At 36.8% G+C, this 23732-nt stretch overlaps 1 protein-coding gene and 1 long non-coding RNA gene across 2 annotated transcripts in view; both read left to right on the forward strand.

Moving 5' to 3' along the window:
• Positions 1–5183, forward strand: part of LOC128996053 (uncharacterized) — a 77371-nt gene extending 72188 nt beyond the window's left edge. Inside the window, exon 4 of the long non-coding RNA XR_008491012.1 lies at positions 5025–5183. This is a non-coding gene — a long non-coding RNA (uncharacterized LOC128996053). The remainder of the gene's footprint in view (positions 1–5024) is intronic.
• Positions 5184–6199: 1016 nt separating this feature from the next.
• Positions 6200–23732, forward strand: part of LOC128994064 (protein Shroom-like) — a 77136-nt gene continuing 59603 nt past the window's right edge. The window contains exons 1-5 of the mRNA XM_054418291.1: positions 6200–6298; positions 6920–7165; positions 17510–17686; positions 22253–22419; positions 22790–22952. Coding sequence (XP_054274266.1) covers positions 6200–6298; positions 6920–7165; positions 17510–17686; positions 22253–22419; positions 22790–22952 — 852 coding nt within the window. The remainder of the gene's footprint in view (positions 6299–6919; positions 7166–17509; positions 17687–22252; positions 22420–22789; positions 22953–23732) is intronic.

A 23732-nucleotide genomic window follows, 5' to 3' on the forward strand; every position in this document is an offset into this window, starting at 1 on the left:
TGTGCTGAGTGAGGTGAGTGCAGCACCAGACATAGGTGATGAAGTGGTCATCCTTGATCTGACGCCCAAGGTGTCATGCCGCGTGTACTGGTACAGCGTGGGCCAACAAGGCTCAAGATACCAACAGCTTCCTCATTGTCATGTCACAGCGGTTTGTTTGCAGTCTATAGAATCAAAAATAGAGTAGGAAAGTCACACCAATTGCTATGTACTTCGAAATATTTTGAGTGGTGTGCATATTTGCACTTAAGTTCCTAATTTCTACGCTTTTTTTTTGCTAGCCCAGGAAAATCAAATTAAAAGTACGTGATATACTAAACCAGCGAATGATCTAAGCCAGACTGCCTAACTCAACGTCAACGTGATTTCATAGAATCAGTAGAAGCAGAAAATAGAACAAATAAACAAAAAAAATAAATAAATTACATATTATACTACCACAGTGATATTGGTTTTGACCAAGCCAAAGCTGAATGCGTCTAAGTGACTATCAAAATCAAGAGAAGCTGGCATGTATACTTCAAAAGCGATTCTTGGCTCTCACCAATGGTAGACGCATAATGAAGATGTAGAGGTGATGGAGAAAGATGCGTCGCATTGTGGAGTTAGTCTTCCACTCACTGACTTCAGTCTTCGCTAGCCATTACTTACATTTTTATACTGCGAGTTATTGGCCTACCAATGGAAGTGACATGACACAAGTACGCAAGAGGCGCAACACAAATTTCTTACGTTGCAGAACAAGGCGTCAATGAACATTTATCAAATCAACAGAATCAGAAGTTGTCCCAAAACATAAATGAAATTACATACCACTATAGTTATTTTCTTCGTCACTCAGCCAAGCTGCTGAACTGTCAACGTGACTTTATCAAATCAACAGAATCAGAAGTTGTGCCAAAACATGAATGAAATTACATACCACTATCGTTATTTTCTTCGTCCCTCAGCCAAGCTGCTGAACTGTCAACGTGACTTTATCAAATCAACAGAATCAGAAATTGTGCCAAAACATGAATGAAATTACATACCACTATAGTTATTTTCTTCGTCACTCAGCCAAGCTGCTGAACTGTCAACGTGACTTTATCAAATCAACAGAATCAGAAGTTGTCCCAACACATGAATGAAATTACATACCACTATCGTTATTTTCTTCGTCCCTCAGCCAAGCTGCTGAACTGTCAACGTGACTTTATCAAATCAACAGAATCAGAAGTTGTGCCAAAACATGAATGAAATTACATACCACTATAGTTATTTTCTTCGTCACTCAGCCAAGCTGCTGAACTGTCAACGTGACTTTATCAAATCAACAGAATCAGAAGTTGTCCCAACACATGAATGAAATTACATACCACTATAGTTATTTTCTTCGTCACTCAGCCAAGCTGCTGAACTGTCAACGTGACCTTATCAAATCAACAGAATCAGAAGTTGTGCCAAAACATGAATGAAATTACATACCACTATAGTTATTTTCTTCGTCACTCAGCCAAGCTGCTGAACTGTCAACGTGACTTTATCAAATCAACAGAATCAGAAGTTGTCCCAACACATGAATGAAATTACATACCACTATAGTTATTTTCTTCGTCACTCAGCCAAGCTGCTGAACTGTCAACGTGACTTTATCAAATCAACAGAATCAGAAGTTGTGCCAAAACATGAATGAAATGACACACCTCTACAGTGATAATCTTCGTCACTCAGCCAAGCTGCTGAACTGTTAACGTGTCTTTATTATATCAACAAATTTAGAAGTTGTCTCAAAACACCACTAGTCTCATCTTCGTCACTCAGCCAGGCTGCTGAACTCTCAACGTGACTTTGTCATATCAACAAGAGCAGAGGTGGCAAAGATGTTTCAGTGACTGACACTATCGCTGATGATTCACTATTGGTGATGATTCCGGCTTTCTCCGCCTCCCTCACGTTCACTTGCACAACTTGCCTACTTACAATCGTCGAAGACGCTTATTACTGCACCACGCTGCGCCGGAGACGATTTATGTAAGTTGAGGTCATGAAATGAGGGCTTCGGGGCACAGCAATGAGATCTCTTAGAGTGATTTCGATCGCTTAGAGAGAATGGCTGGTCACTTATCATTGTAGCTGCCTAAATGCCTGCGGAGTGACTTGCTGTTATTACAGTGTGAAAAATTAATGATGCCATGTTTTAGCAAAAAAGATACCTTTCAAGCGTATAGGTAATCAACATTTATGCCCTATGAATAATTATGATAACGAAACTCAGGATGGAATTAGCTGGGCTGCATTCAAGCATTCCGGCTGATTTGTTTACCAAATAAACTTTAGGATACAGTTTAGATTCAACTGAATATTAGGGATTCGGACCTGAACTTTTATGATTTTGATATTTTTTCTCTCTTAATCTTACTTCCTTTGATTCCTACTTACTGATGCACAAAGTAATAACTAAGAAAAATAAGATATTTTTTTATAGAAATCTTTATTATTAGCTTTACTTCAGAAAACCTAACGTTCAATAATTAAGATAAACACATTAAACAATGGCATCACCTAATAAAATAGGTATATGTAGAATAAATTATATATATAATAAAATAAAACATATAACTCAGTTATTTTACCAAAATATTATTTTTTTATTTGTTTAATCAGCTGTTAGGCAGTTCAATACGAATAGCATTTAAGAAACATAAATATTGTGGGTTTCTTTACTGTCCCCAAGGAAACCGGTCAATATTAACTTTTCTAAGCCCTACAATATTTGTATGCAAGGGGGACAGAAATCTAGGTCGATAACGTAAAGAGAATCGACAAGCTACGTAATCCTGTGTATATAAACTGTTTTTCTTCTTCAAAATTACAACCAAGTACGACAAGTGGCTTCTGCGTAATGGAAATCAAGACGCCGTTATAAGACCTGTGTCATCTATTGTATAGAAAGGTAGGTATAATCAGTATGTTTTATCTATGGTATAATCAGCACAAAAGGTTCTTGGATTTCTGAATGTTCTTCTTTCACTCAATGTTGAGCCGAAACTACTACCCGTCCTTTAAGTAATCCTTCCATTTTAAGAGTGCTTTTCTCTGTTATCCAAAGTTCTCGCTATTGTTCGAGAAGGCACGTTGAAATGAAAAATACGGTATGAATACATCAATGGACTGTGTGCAGTGCACTGTACTGGATTCTTGGTGAATGCAGAATAGAGTGAGATTAGCTTTGTGATTAAGATCATTCTTTAGCCAAGAGCCAAGACCGTTTATCCAATGATTAAGGATGGCTGAACCAGTACAGGTTTCGGAGATCTTCCTTACTAACGAACAAACCAAACAGTTTCTTAAACACTTCTTCATAGCCAAAATACAATCTAAACTGGACACAGATCAGTCTCGAGATTGCGTTTCACGCCTCAGCTGTGGAACGGGACGTCAACACGTTGTAAAAGTAAGAGCGGTCAACACAATTTCGCCTATTTGTGCCAGTAGGGACGTCTTTACACCGGCCACTGTCCAGGGCATTGAATGAGGTCTGCTGAAACGAACCAATCTGCCACGCTGCACACTTGACATCTCTCACACACACGACCTACATCACACACACACACGCACAAGCCTGTGAACGCTCCTCTCTTTCCCTCGATTGTAATTAACATTGTTCTTCAATAATGTTTTTGTTTTCTAGTTTGACGTCGATTTCACCTACGACTGCTTTGGACGGTACCCATACGGAGAGTAGCAATCTTCTTAAATGCGATTACACTAGTTTCGGATTATTTACTTTCTAGTTTTACTTTCCTAATCTTAAATCCGGGATTACATTTTGAAATTATTTACTGTTCTACATTCTAACCTTATTCTATCAGGATCATAGGTGTTGGGGACGTGTATTCTTTCGTATAAAAATAAAACCGATAACCGATTAACAACTACTTAAACAAGTAGGTACAAGTGATTTTTAGACAATAAGTTAGCAAGAAAGTCTTTTCTTGAACATCCAAGGAAAGAATATCTTGGAAGCATTGTTGTGTGTATAGGCCTATAGTATTTATTGGTAGTGACAGTTTCAACTAAGGGATCGCAAACTCTTAGAGAGTGGTCCGAACACATCACATTTTTGTGAATATACTGAGAAGCGAACCCTTTTCTCTCACCTAGTCTGAGAAACTAAAATCCAGGCCAACGACACATAACCTTAAACCTAAACCATCTTGCGCACAAACTATCTCCACCAAACAAAGGGTAGGAATCTGGAGACAATTTTATACAACAGCTCGCTTGGATATACACACATTTACCAGACTGTGAGGTGCCCGAGTGGGAGGTTTGTACGATTATCCACGTTTGCTCGCAATTCTTCACACGTAAGCGACGACCGCGAGAATGCGCTGGTCATCTTGCAGACACCCGTCTTGCGGCCCCGGGACCAACCAATGGAAATGTATCTAAGACTGGACGATAGTTTGTTTAACAATCATTAGAAAACAATAAAATGTTGAATCGACCAAAGTAACATAACCATTCGTGGTACTGATTACGTAATATACCTAATAATTATAACCTAAGCTAAGAGTGGTTAGGTTAGGAAGATTATGTTTTTAAACTAATTAAAATCTTACTTGGAAGTCGATTTATCGGTGTGGTATGATACGTAAGTACCAAATTCGTGTTAGAAACCAAATATAGAGGCTATCTAAGTCAAATTGGTGTTGGATTAAGTGTTTGTTGCGTTCTTTTCATCTAATCACTCGCATGTTGCGGTAAGATGCTTGTACAGTACCTTCTTCACTTCCCCTTTACTAGGGTGCTCAATCATAAAATAATGATAGGCATACATTGTACATTTTTTTTAAAACCACGGTCAATACATATATTTACTCTTCGTGATTTCCAATTTCATTACACTTGATTATAGCTTAATGGCTTTCTCAATATTGATTGGACGTGTAATATGATTACTGAGCAATTGTATTTGAAAAATGTAATAGAAACTTTAATTCTTTTCGTAAATAATATTTTTTTTCTTCTTGTTTCAGAGACCGTGTGTTGTGTGATGGAGGCCCAGACGCCATGGTTCCTAGGGCGGTGGTCATGAGGGAGACGGGAGCACCCCCTCCCCCACCTGTCAAGAACACCACCTCCCTCCTGTCACTGCTACACAACTGTTCTAGTCACCAACACTACCCTCAGGTAAGTCAAGGTCATGAGAGAGACAGTAGCACCCCCTCCCCCACCTGTCAAGAACACCACCTCCCTACTGTCACTGCTACACAACTGTTCTAGTCACCAACACTACCCTCAGGTAAGTCAAGGTCATGAGAGAGACAGTAGCACCCCCTCCCCCACCTGTCAAGAACACCACCTCCCTACTGTCACTGCTACACAACTTTTCTAGTCACCAACACTACCCTCAGGTAAGTCAAGGTCATGAGAGAGACAGTAGCACCCCCTCCCCCACCTGTCAAGAACACCACCTCCCTACTGTCACTGCTACACAACTGTTCTAGTCACCAACACTACCCTCAGGTAAGTCAATGTCATGAGAGAGACAGTAGCACCCCCTCCCCCACCTGCCAAGAACACCACCTCCCTACTGTCACTGCTACACAACTGTTCTAGTCACCAACACTACCCTCAGGTAAGTCAAGGTCATGAGAGAGACAGTAGCACCCCCTCCCCCACCTGTCAAGAACACCACCTCCCTACTGTCACTGCTACACAACTGTTCTAGTCACCAACACTACCCTCAGGTAAGTCAATGTCATGAGAGAGACAGTAGTACCCCCTCCCCCACCTGCCAAGAACACCACCTCCCTCCTGTCACTGCTACACAACTGTTCTAGTCACCAACACTACCCTCAGGTAAGTCAAGGTCATGAGAGAGACAGTAGCACCCCCTCCCCCACCTGTCAAGAACACCACCTCCCTACTGTCACTGCTACACAACTGTTCTAGTCACCAACACTACCCTCAGGTAAGTCAAGGTCATGAGAGAGACAGTAGCACCCCCTCCCCCACCTGTCAAGAACACCACCTCCCTACTGTCACTGCTACACAACTGTTCTAGTCACCAACACTACCCTCAGGTAAGTCAAGGTCATGAGAGAGACAGTAGTACCCCCTCCCCCACCTGCCAAGAACACCACCTCCCTACTGTCACTGCTACACAACTGTTCTAGTCACCAACACTACCCTCAGGTAAGTCAATGTCATGAGAGAGACAGTAGCACCCCCTCCCCCACCTGTCAAGAACACCACCTCCCTACTGTCACTGCTACACAACTGTTCTAGTCACCAACACTACCCTCAGGTAAGTCAAGGTCATGAGAGAGACAGTAGCACCCACTCCCCCACCAGTCAAGAACACCACATCCCTCCTGTCACTGCTACACAACTTTTCTAGTCACCAACACTACCCCTAGGTCAGTCAGAGGTAATATAAGACGACAGCATATTTTCCTTCATGACCAACAAAAACAAAAACAAAAACATATGGTCGGTAGCAACAGTGTTTTGGTGTCCTACATTTAATCAAGTTCTAGGTGTTTTTATTTTTAAGAGGTTGGCGGCCTATTTTAAACTTGCAATTGCTTTTCCATATAGGCCTCGGGCCTGTGCATGGACACATTCAGCAATTTAAGGGGTGAGCTGATGCAGTGCAAGGTTGGACTGTACTGATAAAAAGAAGTAGGCAGGTACCATGACCTGAACTCAAGACATCACTGCCTTGGGCCCAAAATCTGTTGCGCTGCTGACTGAGGTATTGACTCTCACAAACTCATATCTCTGGTATCCAGTATCTTGTATAAGTTGTATTCCTGACTGATATATCTACTGCTAAGGTAAGACAGTCCAACCCAATAATTTTGATGATTCCCTAATTTTTCATACCGGGATGATAAAATTACTAAATATGAACGTGTTATTCCAGGGTAGTGTAGGCAGTGGGTCGCCTCCGCCTGCGCCTGTCAGGGACGTCTCAAGTCTCAAGGCGGTGCGCTACGGCCCGGGACATGAGAAGTACCCTTCGTGGCCGGCTCCAGCGGCGCCCCGCACCTCCCTCGGTGGCTCCAGCAGGTCCAAGTCGTGGACGGACCAGACCCACTACCCCAAAGAGGAGCCGCCCTCGATCAGTCGACCTTACAACAAGCGCATCAACCCTCTCTTCAGTCAACAGGTTGGTATACAAACTGTATTTGTTTAGACTATTGATAGGATAGAACTTTCTTTCCCGATGAATTGTGTCGCTATTTAAAAATAGCGAAGTTGAACTGAGTTACCAACCGGTTGATGTAAGATAGATTTTTCTCTTGAATATGCTAAATTGTTTACCAAGTCAAACTGATGGAGGGAAAATATATTTTTTTAATGTAGCGACAGACAATTAAGGTACAGAGGAAACACGCTTGTGCACTTTCAGTGCTGGTATGTTGGAGTGGAAGTATACTTGTGATGAGCAAGGAAGAGCTTGAACAGCAAGCATTGTTTGGAATTCCTTATGTCACAGGGCCTTCCTCCACTGTGAGGGGTGTTGTACTTGAGGGGGAGGGTGAGCGGTAGAGGACTTTGCCATAGACACCAGCACTAGTGCTAGACACCACTTGAGTGTACCATGGAGTGTATCCTCTGTTTCTTACTTCTCTGTGCTGTAGCGCACTATATTAGTAGCTCATTCAACGATGTTCTTTTATGTCTACTTCAGTATCCTATCGAAAATGAAAATGCAAAAATGATAGTGAATCCGCTTTTAACCGGCAACCGCCCCTGCATTAACCACTGTTCGGATTAACATCCTCCCTATATTTTTTAACAATAGACTTTGGTTTATCAGCCTTATATTTACATCCCTCTTAAAAAACCCTGGATCAAGCGTCTACTCAGTTAAAAATAAAGGTTGGCATTCCTGTCCTTAATTTTGGAGACTGTTTTCCCTAACCTTTTCTTGGAATAGAGAGACACCCGGTTCCTTGGTTTGGATAGACATCCGTCTCCGTCTCCGTGTCCATCCTCCCTCATTGATGAAATGATAGAGGATAGGACTTTTATTTATATTATTTCAGTAAAAACCCGAGATTGTTTCTAGACCCAGATGCTGTGTGTCATTAATTAATTATACTATCTAACAAAAGGTTCAGCTGTTAAAGGTACAGGTGGGGGGGGGGCTGTTATCAGGAAGTAACAAGGTCAAGGTTTGGACCGTCCCCTTACAAAAAGGTAAAAAATTGTCAATGGCATAGAAACAGACACACAAATAATAAAACATTAATTTCTACATTATATTTAATTTTACATAGTTGCCCGTTCCGACTCTAAGTTTTTCGACATATGCATGATCACCTCAGGGTAGGTTAGGAGAGGTTTTACTGTATTTGGATTAAGTAATTAAATACAATCAGCACGAGGTGAATATTCTAGCAATTATCTAGTCTGATTAATTTGGTCTATATTCACTAATTAACAGCTGTCTATTTAAAAAAACCTTGAAAAGATAATTACAGTTGCAAATCACTGTAGTTACAACGCTTCTTATATTCTACCATTGATTATCAAATTAAAAAGTTGAATTTGAAAAAAGTTGAATTTGGTTTACCATGTTTATAGTTAGGTCGGGTTGATGAATCTGACATTCTGTAGACTCCTTATATTGCATTTAAATGTGTTGCTATTATTATTGAAATGAAGATGTTACAGAATGAACTAATAATTGTAGTGATCATTACATATAGGGGCCGCTTAGCATACAATGTTTATGCATAAGCCATGAATAATTCCCAGCTTGTGCAATTGGGGCTATAACTTGCAACTTTCCTAATGAACTATCCATTATAGAGAAAGTGAATTAATAGTTATGAATCTGTGGCTCTTTCATTGCAAAGGAGGAGTTGTTGCCAATGGCTGTAAGGCAATTTACATTTTAATGTTTCTACTGTTCAGAAAGCATTTTGTTGGAGGAAATTGTTTTGAAATATTTCACATGACGATACAATAGACTTAATATTTTGAAATTAGTGGGCCAAAAAAAGAAAAATTAAGTATCAAGAGTAAGATCAATTTGAATTACAAATGAAGACTTAATTTGTTTAAATACTGAATTATGTAAGGTACATAACGTTACAATTAAAACAGCTTATTTGAGTTACTTTAAAGAAAACAACAACAACTTCTTTTTAGTTAGTTGCAAAAACACTATTATTTTTATCTTTTTGCTATTGATTCTTGCGCCATCAATGACAGTTAAGAGGAACTACTTTGCTAACAATGGATGTATAGTTTCTTGTTATTAAGTGTATGACAGGAGGGAATCAATCTATCAATCCCTCCCTTCGAATTATAGAGTGTTTTGCCCATGAAACTTCAAAAATCTGCTTGCCCTCTGCTTTAACATCAAAATACCGAGTATCATAATTCTTGATAAAACTTTGAAATATTAAGTGATTCTCTACGGACTGAGGTTTTATTTTGAATCATTGAAAGTTTTGATTTATCGAGTGTTTGAATTACTGGGAGTGGAGTGGACTGTAATTCAAATTACTAGAGTTGTGAAAGGTCAATATTTTATCATCATTTCCTATGTATGCAACATAGGGGTATTGGATCAAAAACATTACATAGGGTTAGGTCAAGGTAGTTAAGATCATGTGTTCAGGACCTTTTCAGACCATAAATGTTAAAAGCAATGAGTTACACTGAGTCACCACATGAGGTCTATGTTAGAAGGTCGCGCCAAGGTCATGTGTGGGTTTGGTGCACCAACATAACTTAACCCACGCTCTCATCCGAGTGTAAATCCTCAGTCGAGTGTCAAAAGCTGCACAGTCATGCCTCACTGTCTGACTTAATCGAAAACAAGAGCGGACTAGTGCACTCAATCACCACCGAGGTCGACACTCAATAGAGTTGATGATTTCTGTGCGGATCGAGAGTTAATAACTGGGTACTTGGAGTCAAGGCCAGATGCGTTGTCGACTGGTCTTGCAATCTCAGTGAAGGCACTCAACGTCCCTGGTTGACGTTGACTCTTTATATCTATCCGTCGACACTTTTGCAGGAGATTCTTAGGCCACCTACCTTCTAATTTCCTGTTGCTAATGTACCTGCACTGCGTTTAATTAGAGTGCATCACTTGCAGCGCTTAATTACTGAGGATATTGTGATATGCGCTCTAATGACTGGAGATTACATAGTAGGACAAACTAAACTGTTCAAACTAGTTTCGAGTGCTTACAGTTTAACAAAGGGTCTTGTTATACAGGGTGTTTTTTTAAAAACTTGCATCTTTATTTATGTAAAAACCGCAATAGATAGAAATATACAGTTTGCGGGAATCATCTATTGACGTAGGGGGCCCAATTGTTTTGAATTTAACGTTACATTCACATTCCCTCCCTTTCCCCCCTGCCCCCAACTTATTTTTTTTAAATAGCAAGGTACCACTTGTGACATATCAAATGAAAGAACATAAAAAAAGGAAATGTTTGATGAAAAAAAATTAAAAATCGGTTCATAAATTTGCGAGATATTTCCCCCCCCCTTCCCCGGAACTTGATTTTTTTTAAATAGCAAAGTACCCCTTGTGACATATCAAATGAAAGAGCATGAAAAAAGAAAATTTTTGGTGAAATTTATTTTTCATTTGATATGTCACAAGGGCGGGTACCTTGCTATTAAAAAACAAGTTATGGGTAGGGGAAAAGGGGGGGATTATCTCACAAATTCATCAGCCGATTTTAAATTTTTTTCCACCAAAAATTTTCTTTTTTCATGCTCTTTCATTTGATATGTCACAAGGGGTACTTTGCTATTAAAAAAATAATCAAGTTCCGGGGAAGGGGGGAGGAAATATCTCGCAAATTTATGAACCGATTTTTAATTTTTTTTCATCAAACATTTTCTTTTTTCATGCTCTTTCATTTGATATGTCACAAGGGGTACCTTGCTATTTAAAAAGAATAAGTTTGGGGGCAGGGGGGGAAGGGGGGGGGATGTGAATGTAACGTTGAATTCAAAGCAATTGGGCCCCCTACTTCAATAGATGATTCCCGCAAACTGCATATTTCTATCTATTGCGGTTTTTACATAAATAAAGATGCAATTTTTTAAAAAAACACCCTGTATAGTCTGATTAGTGTGAAAGTGGTCAAAATAGCTGAGTTTTAACCTGCTTGTAAAAAAATCCAAGATGAAGAACCATTTACATTACAAAATATAGATTACTATAATATGGATGATATTGTAGCTTTATTACATTATCTGAAATAAACTAACTGTTTAAAAAAAATATGTTTAACCTCTAACTTCAAACTACAAACTATTTGAACTACTATTGTATTTCAAAATACAATAAAGCTCTAACTTCTCTTTCATCTTGTCATACTATGCCAGTCAGTGGCGTACCCAGGGGGGGTTTTAAGGGTTTAAGCCCCCCTCCTTGACCTTAATACATTATATTTTTAAAATTACAATTCTTGTTCTACAATTAAAATAGGTATCTCTTTTATGTCTGTAAATACCCTAAAAACGCAAGTTTACAGATATAATTTTCACAAATTTTCCGGTGGAGGACTTCCCTACCCCCCACTTCCCTCGGGGGTATTCCAAACCCCCCAGACCCCCGCTGTAATCCCTTTAGGGGCATCCTAGTTACGCCTTTAATATTGCTATTCTGAATGCTTCTGTAGATATATATATTTTTTTAAGTTACGTCCAAAAAGGTTTTTGGTTTAAACAATTAACTTTTAAAAACCGTAAAGGATGTCATTGATTGTCTTGGTTCATGATCATTAGTCAAACAACCCAAATAACAAAGCTGCAGTCTGTAATCAAGGTCGGAGATGGAGAAGATGGGAGGCGGGTTTGACCTACAAAGGTTTACATATCGCAGGCCTTTGTTTTCACTTCCTGCTCTCTGTTTCTTCCACTTGTGTATCTTTGGAACAAAAACATTGATATCTGCCATATTGTTGGATTATTTTGTGGTTTTTTTCCTATATATTTCAATTATTTCAGTCTTGCATCTGAAATTTGTATAACTTGAATAGTTTAGCTTTCCTGCTATTTTGTGGGGATGTTTGTGTGTTACAGCTGACTAACCCTAGTCGTTAAGTCATTGCTAGTACATATATTTTTTTATGTTTAAAAAAAAAATTATAAAACATATTTAAAGTTTTAACTGGGCTCGTTTATTTGAATTTGGATTTTATAATCAGCTATTTGTCTTTACTCAAAAATATGTTTTTATATGATAAAATAACTGGTTTTCATGTTTTATCCGTGAAATTATTAATATTTAGGTTTTATCCCCGTTTAATGACTGGACCATTTCTACTATTAAACTTTAATAATTTATTTTTGTAAAAAAATACAACCGACTTCAAACGCTCTAAAAAGAATGAAATAATTTCAATCAAGTAAACTTTTGTATTAGGCAAGCTCACGTATTTTAAGTCGGCGCGGCTCTATGATGATTTTTGATACAAAATTGAAAGAGGGTGTCCATATTGCAGATGACTATCTATAACTGAAGGTGTTAATCTGCATGTCTTTATCATAGTTATGCGTTAAGTGTTATTTTATTACCGTAATCAGAGATCGGCATTATAGTGGTATTAACGAGTATCTTTAAAAAGATTATAACGCATTTTAATGTTTCTAACTTGGATAAGTAACGTTTTAATACTAAACTAGCTTCTTTTCCCTATCATAATATCAAACTAAATTATTTTCCTATTCATATAGAAAAATTGAGTGTGTTATTTTCATAATGCATATATTCTTAAGTAAACATAAAATACATGATATTTCCTTTAATATATAAACAAAACAGTTCAGTATGTTTTTTATATTTATGTTATCCAGCTAGAATTTATTGATTTTCAAAATACACCCACAATATTTAATTTCAATCATATTTGCAGTTTGCGCCGCGCCGACTTGAAATACGTGAGCTTGCCTAATACAAAAGTTTACTTGATTGAAATTATTTCATTCTTTTTAGAGCGTTTGAAGTCGGTTGTATTTTTTTACAAAAATAAATTATTTCATGATTTTTAGTGACTGTATAATATTTTATATATTAATTACTTGAGGTTTTTTGATAAGCAAAACTGTTTGAAACAATCAAAAGTTCCACAGAACAATCATTATTTTAAAACTGCTTGAGTCACCTGTTCAGGTTACATAATCAATGGGTATGAAAATAAACGTTTTTATTAAAATTTTTTCCAAAATAATTTAACCTTGCTGTTTATTTTTTTTCCTATCCAGGCTAACCAGTAAAGTTAAGACTAACAAGTGAAAAAGTATTTTGTAAACTTGACTGTTCCAGGCTCAGATTTATTAGATAGATAATAGATATTCCTTAAGAAAGAAAGAGTTGTCCATTACATTAGGCCTAATGAAAAACTAATTGTCTTTTCTAGATACATTGAAATGTCAGACATCATCGTTTCCTGCAATCGGTGTACTTCTACATTATAAAAAGAAATACAGTAACGTCTCAAGCCTTTTGGAACAATATGAAAGTTATTCCTCAGCTACCAGCACTAAAAAATCTCTCAAAAGTGGAAAATTGGTCGTTGACACGTATAGTACCTTTGGAAAATATTATATGAAAGATTGGTTCAGCTAAAAGTGGTGTAAGTCATGTAGGGGGTTTTGTTTGCTCAAGATATAGCCTAGTCGAAATTGCAAATCATCTTCCTCTAGGACTTTCCGAAGCAGGCATAATAGTATTGATATGTTATAGTAACTGGGTAGAGAATATTAATAAACATTCCACATCTGCAAATGAAATATGTATATGAAAGATTGGTTCAGCTAAAAGTGGTGCAAGCCATGTAGGTGGTTTGGCTTGATCAAGATATAGCCTAGTCGAAATTGCAAATCATATCTTCCTCTAGGACTTTCCGAAGCAGGCATAATAGTATTGATATGATATAGTAACTGGGTAGGGAATATCAATAATCATTCCACATCTGCAAATGCATGTTTAGTAATTAAAATATTTAACACTTTTAAGACAATTGACGATTATGCACTGTCACACGACTTAGGTTGTGTAAGGAATAATTGCATTTAATTCATATTTAGACCTGTTTTACGAATGCTTTGGTTTTTTACAACACACCTTTATTTGTCAATATCATACAGCCATTCACTGAAACATATATGTTTTTGTAAGTCAGAATGTTCAATACTAAAAACAGAATTACTGTATACACAAATCAGGTCAAACGTATACATTTACATTTTATAGTACATAATAATAAATAATAATAAATAAGTATAATACATTTTTTATAGTACCTAACCAAAACAAAATGCATTTTTCTCGATGTAATTCATTTAGGCTCCATGGCAAGAAATAGTTCATTGATCAATATGAAGCAACTGTTTCATGAATAATTGTCTGTAGCTTTATTTAAATGGTTTCAACTAACAGCTGTAGGAATGTTATTATTATTTATTGCCTTCTCTGCACAAATGTAAACAATCTGCTCAAATGTAAACAAAATAAATATTGAATATTTAAGGTTTTCAGAATTTTTCACCGAAACAAATATTATACTTAAACATAATATATAAGGTACCAAATAGAAACTATCCTGGTTATTTTGGTGGTGGAACCACACTGATCGGTAAAAGAATCACAGAGAAATTGGTGAACATACATAGAAAAAAAAAAACATCGCCACATACAAATTGAGAACCTCCTCCTTTTGTTGGTAGTGGGGAAGTCGGTTAAAAAATACCAAACTTGTATCAATTGCTGTTAATTCTACCCTTCTTCAACAATCATTTCATACCTCAGTTATAAATACTATTGTAATTCTTAGACTTTTATAACCAAAATGTTAGATTTACCAGCTGGTTTACATGTAACAGCCATTAATTATAGATTAGTTAAGAGTATTGAACTATTTTTATAAATGTGTTAAAATGTCTTTAATTTAACAACAAACTAAGAGACAAACTCAGGATGTACAATGAATAACAATTCTTATCTGACACAAGCATTACTTAATTCACCTTGGATAACAGTTCATTCTATCTACACGTGTCTCTTATTTTATCTTTTATTTATTTATTTTAAAAGTTTATTAAGACAATTAGCCATACAAGATTTTGAATTCCAAATTGTATAGTTAGGGTATGTTAAGTACTTAGACTAACGGTTCTTTAATCAACAAGGTATAGAGTCGTTAAAAAAATCTGCATTCAGTTTTTAACCTTTCAGTAAACTTAATCGTTTTCCCAGGATAGAAATGACTTTCTGATTCAAAAGCGGGTACTGTAACTCCCCAACCACCCAGCCGGTTTGTCTGTCAATAGATTACGCATCTTTGAGACACCTCTGACAAGAAATGCTCAATGATGCTATAAAAAAACTTACACATTTGCCACCAAATACCTTGAACCACATCAGCTGAAGTCAAATAAATTAAGTCACTTACTGGTATTCCTTCTAAGTCAATCCACCTAAATTGTTACTTACTTACTGCCATGGCTCCACAAATCTCAGTTGATTCTTTGCTCCGTGTAGCTTCTTCCACCCTTCTGGATCTTCTGCCAAAATGACGTTTGCAGCAATTGTCCTTCCCAATGGACGCTTACCTCCAGGTGTGGGGTAGCAGATTTTTATCCCCCTGGAATTTTACCCCCTGGGCAAACGTGACGTCACAAACCAGGGGTAAAATTCCGGCTGCGAAATTTTGAGTTTCGCGATATCAGCTCAATGGATTAAACGCGAAATTAAACATATATTTTCACGGTTGTGAATTTAATCAGAACACATCAAATTATAAAAACCTAGAATGTACGGCCCGGATTTTAACCCCCGGAATTTTACCCCCGGATTTTTACCCCCTGGATTTTTACACCCGGAATTTTACCCCCTGGCCAGATATATAAATTAGTGAGAATAATTAATTATCTTCATTCTGTTTTAATTTAATAGTAAACATTTTATTATTAAGCCTATCTTAATTTATTTGTAACATCAACTAATCGAACAGGTTTTTGATTTTAATTTTGAGATTCAAGTATCAGGATTCGATCTTTGAAGCCAACTGTTGATTAATATGATGTACAAACAAACATCAGAATGGTAATTTATTCAAAGATTTCTTTAACAATTTATTATATAACCATGGTAAAACAATGTGTTTCGTTTGTATTGTAACAATAACAAAATATTCCTTATTGTTTCTTTACGAAGAAATATTCACCCAATTATCATTTAAATGAGATATTCAGTTTATTTTACATACTTATTAACCAACAGTTCAAAAATCAATCATTCAATTTCTAAAATCGGCCAGGGGAAAAATTCCGGGGGGTAAAAATCCGGGGGGTAAAATTCCTGGGGTAAAAATCCAGCCCGTACATCTTCAGTTGTTTAAACGCTAGTTATATGGACAGGGGGTAAAATTCCGGGTTTTATCGCTAATCTAATTAATCACGCTCTGGCTATTTTCATTAGACTTCCAAATCCGCGGAGGTAAAATTCCGGCCGCGAACAAACTTTTGGTCACTCAGGCTACTATGTCGTGACGTCAGATTTGCCCAGGGGGTAAAATTCCAGGGGGATCAAATTCCGGCGACCCCCAGGTGTGACTCTCAAAACTTCACACAGTCTCGTTCCTTTCTCTCTTCTTAGCACATGCCCTATCCAACATCACGTCTTGCCTTAACCAATGCAACAATATCCGGGCGTATAAAAAAAATCTTTAGGACAATAAAATTAAGTCCATAGCTTATTGAAGTTCACTTCTAGTAACGGTAAGTTCATGTTATTTGAGGTGCTATTGCAGACATTTTTCATCATGGTTGGCAATATATAAATTGTTCTTAATGTTTTGGGATCTGGAATCTGGTCTTGTTGGTGAGTCGATGGCTCAGTCGGTAGCACCTCAGACTTCGGGCCCAAGTCGGCATGACATGGGTTCGGATCCTGATATCTACTACTACTTTTTATCGGTACAGTTCACCCATGTACTGTACGGCTCACCCCTTGCTTTGCTGGATACCTTCCACACACAGATTCATAGCCTTTGTGGATGGGCAAGTGTGAGGCTGTCAATAGTGTCAACCTCTATTTTTTTATGAAAGAAAAAAAATGTGAAAAGTTCCCAAAAACATAACAAGATTAGTGTTGGTAATTAACCCAGCCCGATGCTGGAAAACCGCAAAAGAAAAACCACACACAGAATTGTGTGGTAGTAATACGAAAAACAATTTTGAGCCACCATATTGTGCAGACATGTCCATTGTGCTTACCTACCATTTTTACTTCCTCGCCTGACAACTGGATCAGATACCAGATCCCAAATATTGTGAAAAATGAAAAATGTCCACTATAATCCTTTAAAATAACATGTGCATCCTAGACGATGCAATTCACAGTCGAAACACTTGGATTTATGATAATGTAATAAACGATTGTGATTGTACCACTGCCAGAGAGTAGATCCAAAGAGCTGTAAAATAATCACTGGATTAACAACAATGAACTCCGTTACAGTTGAAGACAGTGATGGAGAGGTGCGAGAAGATCGGCCCAGAGTCGTATCTTCCTCGCCCAGAGTGTGACGGCAGCCGGGACTACAACGTTCCTTCGCCTCCGGAGAGAGACATTGGTCTGACACAAGCAGACCTGGAGGAGTACACTCGCACCTTCCAAGACCCTTCCTTCACCCAGGTGATCAGAAAACTCATAAGTACATAAATTACACCATGCTTTACAGGAAATGAGTTATAGGATTCAAATGGTCATTCATTATCAATGCATTAGAGAAAGCAACACCTAAGTGCTAAGTGTGTATTTTAATCCGAATAGTGAATTAAATGCAAAATGAGTGCAAAATCCTTGACAATGGAGTGTAGTAGATACCCATACCTGTTAAGAACAAGTTGGTATAGTGGTAGAGCGTGGGACTTGGCCTCTGGGACCACGGGTTCAAATCTTACCAATAAGCAAAGTAAAGGGCTTTAAGCAAAGTGATGATGCCGCGACCTTCAATACCAAGTCTGAAGCAATGTGTAAAACAGTTCAGAGCTATAGACTTGGGTCCTAGGATTTAAAATGCAATATCCAAAAGAAAGCTCTGTCATTGGCTCGTACTACATCTATTTTTATTCTAACACTGGCTGTTGTTTTGACATGAGATGTGTACTTCTACGTTCTACCAATCATCAAAGAGAGTACTTTTCCATATATATTGAGTTAAAAAAAGATAAATCTACTAGCAAGAACCGTCTATTTGTGGCAGACCTACCTCCGCAAAACCCCCTTATGTTCATTCAACCTTATCTTGAGTTGAGGAAAATTGAACGGTAAGCAATTGAAATGGATAGAGCTATAGCTAAAGATATTTTGCGACCAACATACTTAAGTGATTATAGTAGTTACGATTTACTGAAAGCTTTGAGATCATATCCTTGGGTTAGATATTGGATGGATATTAGACATTAGATTGAAATGGAATTTCTCAACTAACCAGATTCTTTAAAGATAGAAAGCACAAACGCTCTTTATCATTTTGATTTTTTTCTTTAGGTTTGTGTTTTTATGTCATTGGCAGTTTTAACGTGTGTAGTGTGAGAACAATCTGAACCATGTTTTTGTCCCAATTGAAGTTGACATTATGTTAGATGCCATTATTAGTAACATACATGTATATTTAACACTTCATTGATACACGCATTTGATGTGATCTAATATTTCCTCTGAAGCCACAACCATATTTGATTAGATAAATCCTCTGATAATCCCACAACCTGCCACACTGTTTTTGTATTTTATCGCAGTTAAACTCAAAGTTATCTCCCACATAAAATGTGAATCTAAAGATTATTGCTCCAGTCAATAAATATTGCATGAATAAAAATCTCTGTCAGAAAGTCTAAAATAAGACTTGAGCGTAGTTTTTTTACAGAGCCAAACCGATTAGGAAAGTGGTTTGAAAATAATTATATCCCACTAAAACATGTAAATTATAGTTCTGTAGTGGCAAAACTCTAATCTTGCGAACAAGTTGGCCAGCAAAGTCCATAAAATAGCTTCTGCTCCAAGGCAGGATAATTTGCATTCATTACTGTGAAATGGCACTAGACAGCAGGAAAAACAAAACAGTTATTACGGCTAATCCAAAGAAGTGTTATCTAATATATTAAACAACACAAAAGAGCAAATGTTTAGCATTCTGAGTGGATGTAAACTGCTTCTCTGTTCTTCGGAGTCTATTGACAGTAAATATTCCAAGGTTTTTTCACACCTCATGACTTGAACCTGCTTCTGTTTTGTAAATTCACAAAAAACCTGTTATTCAGTTTGATTTATCTGATGAAATATCTACTTAATTAGAAGAATTAATGTTCCAGTAACAGGTTGTGTAAAAAAAATTTGATCTTTTAATCTGTTAGTGAATTTCTTCTATAGGGAAGAAGCTATTACCGTAGGTAGCACAAGAGATCTAGCCGCGAGACTGATTTACTTTTTAGTATTCTTGTCCCCAGAGGTGAAAAACACTATTCATTATTATTTATATATTCATATTTATGTGTGTCCATAGACACAATATTTTGAGCAATTTTAATCTGATTTTGATTAAATTTGGTATGAATGTTGATAAACTTAGATCGTGGACCAACAAGATCAAGTACCGAAAGAACAGAACAAAGATCTTGGATGTGACCTATCCAAGGCTTTTGACTGTGTGAATCATGAGATACTCATAGAAAAATTAAGTATGCATGGAATAAAAAATACTGAATTAAAATGGTTCATATCATATTTAAAGACCCGAAAACAAAGACTTATTTTACAAAAAATGCAGAGAAATTATAAATCAGAGTGGAACATTAATCCCAATGGAGTTCCTCAGAGCTCCATTCTCGGCCCTTGTTTATTTATTATTTATGTTAATGATCTATGCAATGCTACTAAGATGTCCACCTTTCAATACGCAGATGATACCGCTTTAATATGCACAGGACAAAACAATGAGTTCATTCAAGCCTATCAATAACTAAGGAATTTCAACTCCTTGGGGATTGGTTTGCAGTAAATGGCCTGTCCATGAATGTGGCAAAAACTCAACTAATTCAGTTTTCTGCATCCAATATTATTCAAGAAATAATTGTAAATACAAACTTAACTACAATTCATTCACAACAGTCAATAAATTATTTGGGAATAGAAATCGATTCACAACTAAATTGGCAAAAACACATTAAAAACCTATCAAAAAGACTACGCTCAGCAACATTTGTTCTCACAATAATTCGGGATACTACTAATCTAGAAACACAAATAGTAGTATATCACGCATATTTTTCATCGATTATGAATTATGGAATTACTGTATGGGGCTCATCAAGCCAGGCCAAAAAAATATTTATTCTCCAAAAAAGAGCTGTAAGATTAATGGCCAGAGTCTCTCGTAGAACACATTGTAAAGATTTATTTATTAATTTTAAAATTTTAACTTTTTTTAGCTCTTATATTTACAAATTGGCATTAATGGTTAAAAGTGATTTCGACACATTCATGGACTGTCAACAATCTCATCCACATAACACAAGATTCAAAAATATTATAAAACCAGTTCAACATAGGCTTAAAATCTTTCATTTATCCCCTCAGTATATGGGACCAAAAATTTACAATAAATTACCCGCTGGGATTAAAAACATTGCCTCATTCTCTAAATTTAAACTATCTTTAAAAAATTTCCTTTTGGAGAGGGCATTTTACTCGTTAGAGGAATATCTGGAAAATGAGTATATTTGAAAGATATTGCTTCTCCCATAGGTTTGTAGCTTATTATATGCTTTATTTCTTTTGTAAGCTATTTTATTTTAAAATGTAGTATAGTATTAGTATTAGACTTTGTGACAAATCACCTGTCAAGAGAATTGATGTAATGTGATGATGTTTAATAAATAAATAAATAAATAAACAGGGAGTTCTGGGGTTTTGACGTTTGACTTAATAGATGAAGTTATCAACTTAATAAGATAAGAATTAATGTTCCTGTAATAGGTTTTGTAATAAAAACTTGATTTGTTAATCTGCGTATTTTGTGTTTTCTTGTAACTTGCTGTCTAGACTGTCTAAATTTCATTTATATATTGCACTATAGGCTACAGCAGTACACTTTTTATCTTGAAGCATTTATGTACATGCAATTAAATATCTTGATTATAAAGGTTCAAGACCAGTCTGGGCCAACAATTTTTTTCTGTTTTTTTTTGTCAAAATTAGTTTATATGAACTATTTAATCAATGTACTCAACTGATAGTTATGCTTCTCATACAGAATCTTTATTATTTTGTGTTTTTTATGTTTAGGCTCAATGGGATGGTTAGCCCTTCGTTAAAAATTGGTTGGTTGGCCAACTGTAAGATTTAGTACCAAAACATACCGTTGGCCAACCATCAAAAGAAACGTAGGGCCAACTATTTGCCATTTGCCAACGATTTTTGCTATGCTATAATTTAAGCGTATTGCCTGAGGTAGTGTGGGGCCCTGTCCAAACATTCAGAGCAGGGCCCCTTACACATTTAACGGGCTTTTAACAGGCATTTGTTGTGTATTTTTGTCCAAAGTGCCCCCCGCTCCCATAGGTGCGGGGCTCTGTGTAGTCTTTCGCACAACCCGTTGACAGACATGGTTTCAATCTATCTAACACATCCATGAGTTAGGGAGGGAGCAAGTTGTTATTAATTACTTTAATACCTTTGAATTATAGATAGAACTAGATTCCCCATGTCAAAGTTGTCTTCAGTTTTTGTATCAAAATGGAATGGGCGTAGTTGATTTGAGCCACCTATAGAATGCACTGATCTAAATTACTGATGCACTAATTTTTCAACCTAGTCAAAATAATTAGACCACTTACAGTAATTTATGTCTCATCAACTAACTAAGTACCAAAAATTAATGGAGAAAATAGAATTGTAGGGTAGCGCACTCTGTAAATGCCTCATTATCCAACTTTGTTTTTGAATAAGAACATTGGTGATGGCTGGTTTTTGTAGATGTGATGTCTACATTATTGTACCTAAAAGTCAATGATTATACATAGATCAGCTTCAATACACTCCATTGTCTTTTTCCCATTCAATTTTTGTAACAAATCCAATTTTTGAAAGATAGTTTATATTTTTAGTCTTCAATTTATTCAAGATTAAATACAAACTGAAACGAGCTTGTTTTGTCGTGAATATAACCCTGTTTACACGAGTGGTTGCTGTCAACAGCTGGAGTCTCAGCTGACGCAGGCCGATCTGGAGCAGTACAGCAGAGCGTATGACGAGGCGTCGCTGCGGACAGTACATCAGACGCAAGCCTCCTACGCACAGTCCGAGGGCTACCACAGCTACGTGTCCAGCACCGACTCAACAACCACCACACCTTTCTTGGACAGGTCAGTTGACTACTTGTATTCGTAGGCTTTCACGAGTGTTGTCATAAGAATCCATAATGACTTTTGGCGCCAACCGCCTCATCGATGGAAGAGGGATACCACCTAATATAGCTCTTTGATGAAGCAGGGAAAAAATTAAAGACCGTGACCTCATTGTATTGGTATTTACAAATCACACAAATCTAAATTATATAAACAGCTAGATTATATTATAATCTAATAGCAGTTATATTGCAGGTGAAATCACAAATCAATCTTGGTATTTTAACCTAAAATAAAAGTTATATCCATTACTAACATGAATTTTGCAAATTTCTAAAAACTTTAAATGGTTTCACCTTCAATCCATGTTATAATGATAATTTGACAGGCTGCGCAGGGAGAGTGAAGCTGCGAGGTTGGAAGGCCACGAGTCGAGCGCAAGTTCTGGCTCATCTAGTGAGACACTCAAGTGGCACGGATCGTTGAGTGATGTGTCGAGTGCTGGAGGCAGCAGTACCAACTGTCCTCCCCTCATTGCTCACTCCGCTAAGGTAGGCCTACTGAGTTGCTTATACATTTATTATTTGAACTTTTGCCTTTTTGAAACTTTTTTGTTATTGTTGTTTTCAACTTTGGACGCCTTTAATGGAACTTAAGTACAGAGTAACTAAACAGTTACTCGAGTAACATCTTTTTCACTAAATAAAACTTTTATCCAAAATACATGATTGAATTTGCGAATAAATTTAGATTAGTCTACAAATATCTTGTTCATTCAAATAGGCTAAAACTTGCCTAAAACTTGTGCCACAGCCCAAAGAACATTTCAAGCCAAACTATTGGTAACATTTGTGAGTAGAGAACATACTACGCAGAGTATCTCCTAGTAAGACACTCATACACAGTCCTCTTCAATTATACACTGTTCACAATATTTAGGCGGTTTTAGGAGAAGAAATCTATCACCTTCGCTTGATCTACCTTCAAAACAATGCTTCAACAGCTGAGGTTTGTCAAAACTTAAAATCAGCTGCAACATAAGCAACAAAATTAGTTTGGTGAATTTCCCCTCTAACCATCTAAATTTTGTGATTTAACTATAAAACAAATATACAATGAGCCTTAGTACTTCAAAGTGGGCTGGGAATCAATAAGAAAGAAAAAAGTTACACCCTGAAGCTAGAGTAAGACAAGTCCAGTCTTAAAACAGTGTTTGTCAATAGCTATATTGTTATGAGTCCTATCCTACCAATTTGTTTAACAAAGAGCTTTTAATATACCCATAACCAATTTAATGGATGGTAGGCTAGGCAAGCTGGGTTGGTAGCAAT

Source organism: Macrosteles quadrilineatus, unplaced genomic scaffold (genome assembly GCF_028750875.1).
Source record: "Macrosteles quadrilineatus isolate MER2022 unplaced genomic scaffold, UCM_ALF_1.0 Scaffold_5__1_contigs__length_97177068, whole genome shotgun sequence".
In the NCBI taxonomy this organism is placed as follows: Eukaryota; Metazoa; Arthropoda; class Insecta; order Hemiptera; family Cicadellidae; genus Macrosteles; species Macrosteles quadrilineatus.